The sequence below is a fragment of the Rhinoraja longicauda genome, chromosome 13, assembly GCF_053455715.1.
Source record: "Rhinoraja longicauda isolate Sanriku21f chromosome 13, sRhiLon1.1, whole genome shotgun sequence".
Classification (NCBI taxonomy): domain Eukaryota; kingdom Metazoa; phylum Chordata; class Chondrichthyes; order Rajiformes; family Arhynchobatidae; genus Rhinoraja; species Rhinoraja longicauda.
In genome coordinates this window covers 44,464,104-44,476,148 of record NC_135965.1, presented here as the reverse complement: position 1 = coordinate 44,476,148, position 12,045 = coordinate 44,464,104, and the positions used below count along the sequence as shown (strand labels likewise).

Sequence of the window (12,045 nt, the reverse complement as noted above, 5' to 3'; positions counted from 1 at the left end):
TTTATCTTTCAGTCGTAAATAGTCCCCAACTATTTTTTTGCCTTTTGAAGACTTTTTTTGTTGAAAACTGGCCTGAAATGGTTCAAACCCATTTTATCTTTTTTCCTATATTCCGTGCTGGACACAGTCCTAATGTTGATGGCAAAGGTTGCTAACCTGGTTAGTCTGACCTAAAGGTTCAGTCTGAAGAAGGGTCTCGACCCGAAACGTCACCCATTCCTTCTCTCCTGAGATGCTGCCTGACCTGCTGAGTTACTCCAGCATTTTGTGAAATAAATACCTTCGATTTGTACCAGCATCTGCAGTTATTTTCTTACATAACCTGTGCACTGATGACTTATAATCGTGATTAGTACGGGTGTCAGGAGAAGGCGGGAGAATGGAGTTAGAAGGGAGAGATAGATCCGCCATGATTGAATGGCGGAGTAGATATGATGGGCCGAATGGCCTAATTTTGCTCCTATCACTTATGAATACAGAGATCACCTCAACATCTATATGGCTACTACCCCCCAATTATACTATAATTTCAAGTCAAGTTAATGTCATACGCCCAACTGCAGTGATATACACGTACAATATAGCAAACTGTCCCCTGCATCGCACCCACACCCTGGCCACTTCCACTACTCCCCTCTTCCATCAAGCAGAAGGTATAGAAGTGGTAAAACGCACACCTCCAGATTCAGGGGCAGTTTCTTCCCAGCTGTTATCAGGCAACTGAATCATCCTACCACAACCAGAGAGCAGTCCCGAACTACTATCTACCTCATTGATGACCCTCGGACTATCTTTGATCGGACTGTACTGGCTTTACCTTGCACTAAACGTCATTCCCATATCATGTATCTGTACACCGTAAACGGCTCAATTGTAATCATGTATTGTCTTTCCGCTGACTGGTTGGCACGCAACAAAAGCTTTCCACTGTACCTCAGTACACGTGACAATAAACCAAACTGAATATAAAATCGTGCTTGCATGGACTCGGACAAACACACAGAAAGAAATTATACATAAATCACACACAAATCAGACATAAAACTTCTGAAGGAAAGAAGACTGTGCAATAAAACAAGACGCTAGTGCAAATATAGAAGCATAAAAATAAAAGTCCATGGTTGTGCAAGAGGTGGACCATTGAGTCCTACTGTGGAGGTAGAATTAGGGTTGGCCATGTTGGTTCAAGAACTGCCTAGCTGGACAATAGTGACACAAGGATGCTTGGAATCTTGGGCAACACACAAAGTGCTGGAGTAACTCAACGGGGTCAGGCAACATCTCTGGAGGACATGGATCGGCGACGTTTCGGGTTGGGATTTAATGAAACTAAGAAATTGAAAGCAGCTAAAGGTACTAATAACAAATGTAACTATACAATCTTGACTGGAATTAAAAATTGATTGCCAAATCAAAAAAAAACATGCACAGTGTAAGAAGGTGCCATCACATCTGTGTGCCCGACTTGCATTACCTCCACCGATCAATACCTTTTGGTTTGCTGTTTTCAGTGAACATAGCATGATTGGGTTTCAGGATCTGTTTCAGTCTTCAGGCTCAACAGCTTGTTTATACCAGTGCCTGTACCAGTACCAGTGATCTGGGTGTCCTAGTGCATCAGTCAATGAAAGGAAGCATGCAGGTACAGCAGGCAGTGAAGAAAGCCAATGGAATGTTGGCCTTCGTAACAAGAGGAGTTGAGTATAGGAGCAAAGAGGTCCTTCTACAGTTGTACCGGGCTCTGGTGAGACCGCACCTGGAGTACTGTGTGCAGTTTTGGTCTCCAAATTTGAGGAAGGATATTCTTGCTATGGAGGGCGTGCAGCGTAGGTTCACTAGGTTAATTCCCGGAATGGCGGGACTGTCGTATGTTGAAAGGCTGGAGCGATTGGGCTTGTATACACTGGAATTTAGAAGGATGAGGGGGGATCTTATTGAAACATATAAGATAATTAGGGGATTGGACACATTAGAGGCAGATAACATGTTCCCAATGTTGGGGGAGTCCAGAACAAGGGGCCACAGTTTAAGAATAAGGGGTAGGCCATTTAGAACGGAGATGAGGAAGAACTTTTTCAGTCAGAGGGTGGTGAAGGTGTGGAATTCTGCCTCAGAAGGCAGTGGAGGCCAGTTCGTTGGATGCTTTCAAGAGAGAGCTGGATAGAGCTCTTAAGGATAGCGGAGTGAGGTGGTATGGGGAGAAGGCAGGAACGTGGTACTGATTGAGAGTGATCAGCCATGATCGCATTGAATGGCGGTGCTGGCTTGAAGGGCTGAATGGCCTACTCCTGCACCTATTGTCTATTGTCTATTGTCTATTGCCCCAACCAAAAAGGTATTGCAATCAAATTTGCACCCTTCCAACTGGTTCAGGAAATCAGAAGCAATAACCGATAATAACCATGTTCAGGATAATTATTAGTGCCGTTCATAGTATCTAATAGCAGTCATTATTTAGTTTAGTTTAGAAATACAGCGTGGAAACAGGCCCTTCGGCCCACCGAGCCCACGCCGACCAGCGATCCCCGCACACCAACACTATCCTACATACAATGGGGACAATTTACATTTATACCAAGCCAATTAACCTACAAACCTGGACGCCTTGGGAGTGTGGGAGGAAACCGAAGATCTTGGAGAAAACCCACGCAGGTCATGGGGAGAACGTACAAACTCCGTACAGACAGCACCCAGATCTTTGGTGCTGTATGGCAGCAACCCTACCACTGGTATTTATTCACAAAATGCTGGAGTAACTCAGCAGGTCAGGCAGCATCTCGGGAGAGAAGGAATGGGTGACGTTTCGGGTCGAGACCCTTCTTCAGTCTGAAGAAGGGTCTCGACCCGAAACGTCACCCATTCCTTCTCTCCCGAGGTGCTGCCTGACCGGCTGAATTACTCCAGCATTTTGTGAATAAATACCTTCGATTTGTACCAGCATCTGCAGTTATCTTCTTAACCCTACCACTGCGCCACCGTGCCACCCCATCATGTTTATTAATCTACTTATTTTCTACAGGGTGAAAGAGTTCTCAAAAGACTGACGTGGATTGAGATGTCGACGCCACTTGATCACATCAACGTTCATGTCCGAGGAGGCTACATTATTCCCTGGCAAGTTCCCGGGAACACCACCCATCACAGGTAACAGTGAGAATTACAGGATAGTATAACAAATTACTAAATATGCAGGAAATGTTTCAGATAATTTTCCAAGGGCACATCTTCAACAAAGTTTTGTCTCAAGTTATAGGAGCAGAATTAGGACATTCGGCCCATCAAGTCTACTTCACCATGGCTGATCTATCTTTCCCTCTCAACCCCATTCCCCTGCCTTCTCCCCATAACCCCATAACGCCAGTACTAATCAAGAATCTATCTATCTCTGCCTTAAAAATATCCATTGACTTGGCCTCCACAGATTCACCACCCCCTCTGACTGAAGAAATTCCTCTCATCTTTCTAAATGTACGTCCTTTTATTCCGAGGCTGTGGCCTCTGGTTCTAGACTCTCTCACTAGTGGAAACTTCCCTCTAACTAGGCCTTTCACTATTTGATAAGTTTCAATGAGGCACCCCCGAATCCTTCTAAACTCCAGCGTGTACAGGCCCAGTGCCATCAAACGCTCATTACATGTTAACCCACTCATTCATGGGATCATTCTCGAGTAAGAAGCGTGGTAGAGTCATAGAGCACAGATGCATAGTCATAGAGTGCATCCCATCATGCCCATTCCAACCAACAAGTTCCTATCTCTGCTAATTTCATTTTGCTCAGAGTTTAGAGGAGTCCACAACGACCATGGATCACCCATACACTAGTTCTATGTCATCCCAACACTCTCATCTCGGGGGCAATGGACGGAAGTCTATTAACCTATAAACCCGCACGTCCTTGGAACGTGGGAGGAAACCGGAGCACCCGGAGAAAACCCACACAGGTCACAGGAAGAACGTACAAACTCCGCACAGACAGCCCCCGTAGTCAGGATCGAACCCGGGTCTCTGGCGCTGCAAGGCAGCAACTCTACCGCTGCGCCACCGTGCAACCCTTTATCAAATAAACAAATCCATCAGCGTTTGTCATTGCATTCCCTGCCTTGGCTTCTCCAGTGCGCATCGAGTGGCTTCTTAAATGTTACGAGATGTCCATCTGCCATCAATCCCTTGGGCAGTGCATTTCAAACCCCAACCATCTTCTGGGTGAGATTCTTCCATCCCCTCCGAACCTCCTCTTCCTCCGTTCCTGAAACCTATGCCCTCTGGCGAGAGACACCTGTGCTGACGGGGAGGGGTTCATGACTGCCCACCCTACCTATAGACAATAGACATTAGGTGCAGGAGGAGGCCATTCGGCCCTTCGAGCCAGCACCGCCATTCAATGTGCTCATGGCTGATCATTCTCAATCAGTACCCCGTTCCTGCCTTCTCCCCATAACCCCTGACTCCGCTATCCTTAAGAGCTCTATCCAGCTCCCTCTTGAATGCATTCAGAGAATTGGCCTCCACTGCCTTCTGAGGCAGAGAATTCCACAGATTCACAACTCTGACTGAAAAAGTTTTTCCTCATCTCAGTTCTAAATGGCCTACCCCTTATTCTTAAACTGTGGCCCCTTGTTCTGGACTCCCCCAACATTGGGAACATGTTTCCTGCCTCTAACGTCTTAATAATCTTATACGTTTCGATAAGATCTCCTCTCCTCTCATCCCAAATTCTAAATTCCAGTGTATACAAGATCCCTAGAACCTAGATCCCTCATATTGTTGCACGCTTCCATCGGGTGCCACTGAGCCTTCTCTTCCCCACAGAAAATAAACACTGCATAACCGGTCTCACCTCGCCATGGAGACCCTCCAAGCCAGGCAAAATCCAGGCCTGGATTCTCCTCGCCACCCTTTCTAGAGCATTTGCATCATTTTTATAATTAAAAATATACTGTGACCACAGGTCTGCAAATGAATAAATGCGTGCAACAAAACTTGAAGCATGGTTAGGGTGGGAGAGAACGGGCTGCGAGAGAGATCGGCATTTCATAAATGTGGATGGAGATTTCAGTAGACAATAGACAATAGGTGCAGGAGTAGGCCATTCGGCCCATCGAGCCAGCACCGCCATTCAATGTGATCATGGGCTGATCATTCTCAATCAGTACCCCGTTCCTGCCTTCTCCCCATACCCCCTGACTCCGCTATCCTTAAGAGCTCTATCTAGCTCTCTCTTGAAAGCATTCAGAGAATTGGCCTCCACTGCCTTCTGAGGCAGAGAATTCCACAGATTTACAACTCTCTGACTGAAAAGGTTTTTCCTCATCTCCGTTCACTTTTCGTTGGAATGAATGCATCTTGAAGGATGTTCTGTTTGCTGGTTTTACTGATCTTTAATGGATGTTTTGAAATTGCAGTCAACACTAAAACAAAACAAACTTAATATTTTTCCAGTCGGATGAACCACCTGGGATTGGTTGTTGCTATGAACGACAATGAAGCTGCCAAAGGCCACCTTTACTGGGACGATGGACAGAGTATCGGTACGACAGCTTTTAATTCTTTGTCCTAAATACTTTGTCTAATCTACTGTGGAAGATCTTCAGGCAGGGCTCCCATTGACCCACGATCACTGCCAACGGGTCTTGGACAAGGATGGCTTTCCAGCCAGTCCGTACACACCAGTGTTCTCCAACACAACGCAGGGCATCTTGTAGAATAGTACAGCAGCGAAACAGGCCCTTCGGCCCACAATGTCCGTGCCGAACATGATGGCAAGTTGGAGGGATATGGATATCGTGCAGGCGATAATCTCCTCTGCCTGCACGATATCCATATCCCTCCATTCCTTGCATATCCAGGTCTATCTTAAAAGCCTCTTGAATGCCTCCATCGTACCTGTCTGAAGAAAGGGGTCCGACCAGAAACATCACTCATTCCTTTCCTCCAGAGATGCTGCCTGCCCCGCTGAGTTACTTCAGCACTTTGTGTCTATCTTTGGAATAAACCCACACCTGCAGTTCATTGATGGGTTCTTGATTAGTAAGGACGTCAAGGGTTATGGTTCGAAGCAGGAGAATAGGGTTGAGAGGGAAAAAATAGATCAGACATATTGAATGGCGGAGCAGATTCTGTGGCCAGAATTGCCTAATTCTGCTCCTCTATCTTATGGACGTAACTTGAATTGTTTCTCTGGAGCATCAGAGGTTGAGGAGAAACCTGATAGAAGTATATAAAATTATGAAAGGGACATACAAGGTACAAATGTTCCAGGGTGAAAATGTTAAAGACTAGAGAACATAGATTAAGATGAGTAGAGGGAAAGTTTAAAGGAGATGCGTGGGGGGAGGGGGGGCTAGTGGTTATTTTAAACACAGAGGTTTGGTGGGTGACTAGAAAGCACAGTGCCAGGGATAGTACTGGAAGCAGATTGGGTAGTGGTGTTTAAGAGGCTTTTAGATGGGCATACTGGATGTAGAGGCGATGGGGGGATATGGATAATGTGCGGCAGAGATTAGTTTAACGTAATGTCTTGTTTGGCACAGACATTGTCGATTGTCGTGTTGTACTGTTCCATGTTCTATGCTCTAATTTTTTTTTTCTTCCAGAAGATTTCTTGCAAAATGTGTATTCTATAGGGATAAGAACCTCAAACAATAGCAAGTCTTCAATGGTGGCTCAAAACGAAATATTAACAGCTACCACATACACGGAATACCAAGCTCAAATGACACCAATCCCCACTTAACAGTAGAGGTTACTAATCAGGACTGAGGAACATGAAAAGTTGCGACACTTCTGGGCGCGAGATATAATTGATAGACCGACTGCAATCTATTATCAGACCTGGGAACATAAAAGGCATTTCCAGTTTCTATGTTTGGCAGCTCACCTTAGAAATTGCCCCCAGCTGCTGAAAACGGTTGACATAATGTCACTTAGGGAGAGGGAGAGGGAGAGGGGGAGGGGGAGGAGAGGGGGAGGGGGGAGGGGGAGGAGAGGGGGAGGGGGAAGGGGGAGGGGGAGGGGAGGGGGAGGGGGAGGGGGAAGGGGGAGGGGGCTGTTGTGATATTGCTGGGGACTACTTTGTGTATCCAAGAACTACTTTGTATGGCTGTGTATATAAGTGATGGGTGTGATTAGGCGGTCACTCTGGATCCAGATGACCACGGAATATAACAGCCTGGAGTTGAGCTCCAGCATTGTAACCTTTTATACACGTGTACTTGAGGTCCGTCCAGAGTCACTAAAGGTACAACAGGTACCGGACCACGAAGTACAACGGGGGAGGGGGAGGGGGAGAGGGGGAGAGGGGGAGAGGGGGAGAGGGGGAGAGGGGGAGAGAGAGAGAGAGAGAGAGAGAGAGAGAGAGAGAGAGAGAGAGAGAAGGAGAGAGAGAGAGAGAGAGAGAGGAGAGAGAGAGAGAGAGAGAGAGAGAGAGAGAGAGAGAGAGAGAGAGAGAGAGAGGAGAGAGAGAGAGAGGGAGGGAGGGGAGGGAGGGAGGGAGGGGAGGGAGGAGAGAGAGAGAAGAGAGAGAGAGAGAGAGAGAGAGAGAGAGAGAGCTTGTGACTGAGAGCATGTGTGTAAAAAAATGGCTTATTGTGTTCTGATTTTTTAATTGGGTAGTGGCCTTGTTGTGCAGCACAATATTTGTGTGTACCATCGGAATGATTTTATCTAAAGCTCAATTACCTAATGCGACCAGCCATGGGTGCAGCACACTACTGTGACTTAGCTTGGTCCCAACTGTGTGCATTTACAGGTTGCTGGACCCAAGCTGTAAACATTAAATCACGTCCGATTCTCCCTGTTTTCCACAGCAACTTCATCTTTGCTTTTGCTCATTGATGCCACACCTCATCAAATGCCACCATAAGGTCGTTCACCGTTTTATAGTTCATTGAACTAAATGTGATGATCACATAGGTACAAGGATGAGCCCTGCCTAAGATGATTATCATCGGCACTAATCATTTAACAGTGCGTTGAAATACGAATTGATGTAAATATGCATGTCTTTTAGTTTAGAGACACAACGCAGAAACAGTCCCTTCGGCCCACCGAGTCTGTGCCGACCAGCATCCCGGCACACTTACACTATCCTTACACACCGCCAGGGACAATTTACAATTTTACCAAGGCAATTAACCTACAAACCTGTACGCTAGGGGGAGAAGGGCTCGATGGCCGAACGGCCTACTCCTGCACCTATTGTCTAGTGTCTATTGAGTGTGGGAAGAAACCATAGATCCCGGATAAAACACACATCAGGTCATGGGGATTAACGCATAAACTCCATACAGACAGCACCCATAGTCGGGATTAGAAACATAGAAACATAGAAAATTAGGTGCAGGAGTAGGCCATTCGGCCCCTTCGAGCCTGCACGCCTTCAATATGATCATGGCTGATCATCCAACTCAGTATCCCGTACCCCTGCCTTCTCTCCATACCCCTCGATCCCTTTAGCCACAAGGGCCACATCTAACTCCCTCTTAAATATAGCCAATGAACTGGCCTCAACTACCTTCTGTGGCAGAGAATTCCACAGATTCACCACTCTCTGTGTGAAAAAAAACTTTCTCATCTCGGTCCTAAAAGACTTCCCCCTATTCTTAAACTGTGACCCCTTGTTCTGGACTTCCCCAACATCGGGAACAATCTTCCTGCATCTAGCCTGTCCAACCCCTTAAGAATTTTGTAAGTTTCTTTAAGATCCCCCCCTCAATCTTGTAAATTCCAGCGATTGAACCCGGGTCTCTGGCGCTGTACGGCAGCAAATCTACCGCTGCGCCACCGTGCCTTCCCAAATGCCACCATAAGGTCATTCATTGTTTTATAGTCCATTGGTGAGACCGCACCTGGAGTACTGTGTCCAGTTTTGGTCTCCAAATTTGAGGAAGGATATTCTTGCTATGGAGGGCGAGCAGCCTAGGTTCACTAGGTTAATTCCCGGAATGGGCGGGACTGTCGTATGTTGAAAGGCTGGAGCGATTGGGCTGGTATACACTGGAATTTAGAAGGATGAGGGGGGATCTTATTGAAACATATAAGATAATTAGGGGATTGGACACATTAGAGGCAGGAAACATGTTCCCAATGTTGGGGGAGTCCAGAACAAGGGGCCACAGTTTAAGAATAAGGGGTAGGCCATTTAGAACAGAGATGAGGAAGAACTTTTTCAGTCAGAGAGTGGTGAAGGTGTGGAATTCTCTGCCTCAGAAGGCAGTGGAGGCCAGTTCTTTGGATGCTTTCAAGAGAGAGCTGGATAGAGCTCTTAAGGATAGCGGAGTGAGGGGTATGGGGAGAAGGCAGGGAACGGGGGTACTGATTGAGAGTGATCAGCCATGATCGCATTGAATGGCGGTGCTGGCTCGAAGGGGCTGAATGGCCTACTCCTGCACCTATTGTCTATTGTCTATTGTCTATTGAACTATATGCGATGATCACATGGGTATAAGAATGAGCCCTGCCGAAGATGATTACCATGGGCACGAATCATTAAACAGTGCGAGTCGTCAACTTTTACACAGATTTGGCAACAGAGCAACCTGTTCCACGACACCTTCGAACCGGGCAGGTTTTGCAGAGGTTATTTTATTTCTGTCAGATCCCTTCATGTCCCCACACACTCCTTCACTTGCAGAAAGCCGCCCCTAACTCACTGCTGACTGCTGAGCGTGTGAGTAATGACTCCTTCATGCTTGTGAGGGAAGACTAGTAGCTCACTGTCATTGTTTAGATATAATCTGCAGCCATACCGCTGATGTATTATTGAAGTTGCTGCAGCTATGCCAAATAACTTTATAACGAATGAGAATCTCTGAATCTCAGAGAAATCAGGCGTGCGCGGTGATCAGTGCCATTTGCTGTTTATAATCCTCATAAACATCTGACGTTCCATTGATATAGCTTCTGACAATATTTTACTTCTACATTGCAGATACAGTTGAAAGGAAAGAGTACTTCCTGGTTGAATTCCCCCGTTAATCAGGTATGTGCCATGAAATGTCTTTCAGAACACCAAGTGCTGTCTCAATGGGCTGAGGTAGAGTCTGTTTAGTTCTAGTTTAATAAGTATAAGAGATAACTGCAGATGCTGGTACAAATCGAAGGTATTTATTCACAAAATGCTGGAGTAACTCAGCAGGTCAGGCAGCATCTCAGGAGAGAAGGAATGGGTGACGTTTCGGGTCAAGACCCTTCTTCAGACTGATGTCAGGGGGGCGGGACAAAGGAAGGATATAGGTGGAGACAGGAAGGTAGAGGGAGATCTGGGAAAGAGGAGGGGACGGGAGGGGCAGAGGAACTATCTAAAGTTGTAGTTCTAGTTTAAGACTAGACCAAGTGGACCTGTTGGGCTCTCCTGCATTGGTGCAGCACCCTCTCCTCCCCCCACGCCCCTCCCCCCTCCCTCCCACTCCATCCCCCTCAACCCCCTTTAACCTCCCTCCCCCCCCTCCCTCCCTAGATAGATTGAAACTTTAAAATGTGAATAACTTTAAAAATATTACACCGATTTCAATGAAACTTCTTCCATTAGCACCAAAGGGACGTCGGTGAGTAAGGTGGGCCTAAAATTGTCGCTCTATTGTGTACTGTTTTGGCTGTAGTTCAGGAACAAACAAACAAACGAGAGTTTTAGAATATAGATACAGTGCGGAAACAGGCCCTTCGGCCCACCACATTAATACTATCCTACACTGTGGGCAATTTTTACATTTTTACCAAGCCAATTAACCTACAACGTCTTTGGAGTGTGGGAGGAAACCAAAGTTCTCGGAGAAAACACACGGGGGAGAACAGACAAACTCCGTACAGACAGCACCTGTAGTCACGATCGGACCTGGGTTTCTGGCGCTGTGAGCGCTGTAAGGCAGCAACTCTACCACTGCGCCTCCGTGCCGCCCCACGGTGTATACAAGATGAAGATAGTTCTTGCACAATGACTCAGAGAGCCCTGTACAATAATTTCTATCCTAACATTTGTCACATTATTTTATATAGAACTGCTCCAGGTTTCATAAAATTCCTTTTTTTCCGATGAAATTACGAGAGATAATTATACTTCACATCATTAGTTGCATGAAGTACATCGTCTAGGTGATCATGAAAATATATTGTTGTATTTGTACAAATCATTCACGTTAGCTGAGTTACCTAAAGTATCACTGGATACAAAATTGCTTCACAATGGCACAACTTATTTGCTTTCAAGTTTGTGGAAATATTCAGTACAAATCTTCTCTAATGTTCTTTGCACATGAACACATACCCCTTTCCCTCCCACCTCCCCCCCCCTTCCCTGTACCACATCCAGATGTGCATCCATTTTTCAATTTTGTATTCCTCATTGACATCTTCCCCTCAGCCAACAATGAACCATTTTACATTTCCTTGATCATCATCGCTTGCTTTGATCTGTCAGTTTCACACCTTACCTTTCCATATCCCTAGTTTCCCCTCTCTCCTGACTCTCAGTCTGAGGGCAGGTCTCGACCCGAAACGTCACCTATTTGAGTTGCTTCGAGTAGAAGAGTTGGGACACGATGATGCAGCTGCACAGGTCGTTGTGTAAGGCCACACTGTTGTACTTGTTCTGTTTGCCCGGCTGTAGGAAGGATGTCATTAAGTTGGAAAAGATTAAGTTGCTGAAAAGATTCACCGGGATGTTGCCTGGGCTTGCGGGCTTGAGTTATAGGGAGTGGTTGGACAGGCTGGAGATTTCTTTGCTTTGGAGGCTGAGAGGCGACCTTACGGAGGTGCACAAGATCAATAGGGGCATGGCTAAAGCGAATGCTCAGTCTGTTTCCAAAATGAGAGGGCAAAGTGTTAAGGTGAAAAGGGAAAGATTTCAGAAGGACCTGAGCAGCAACAAAAGGGAAAGATTTCAGAAGGACCTGAGCAGCAACTTTTTAACTTGGAGGACAGTTTGTATCTGGAATGAGCTGACGAGGAAGCTGTAGAAGCAGATTCAATTATGACTTGTAAAAGACAGATATATGGATAGGAAGAGTTTCAAGGGCTATGGGCCAAATGAATGAATGACTGAATACCTTA

At 46.2% G+C, this 12,045-nt stretch overlaps 1 protein-coding gene across 1 annotated transcript in view; it reads left to right on the top strand.

Moving 5' to 3' along the window:
- Positions 1-12,045, top strand: part of si (sucrase-isomaltase) — a 265,194-nt gene that overhangs the window by 245,687 nt on the left and 7,462 nt on the right. Inside the window, exons 46-49 of the mRNA XM_078410873.1 lie at positions 3,020-3,144; positions 5,440-5,528; positions 9,929-9,970; positions 10,005-10,012. Of these exons, the coding sequence (XP_078266999.1) occupies positions 3,020-3,144; positions 5,440-5,528; positions 9,929-9,970; positions 10,005-10,012 (264 nt within the window). The remainder of the gene's footprint in view (positions 1-3,019; positions 3,145-5,439; positions 5,529-9,928; positions 9,971-10,004; positions 10,013-12,045) is intronic.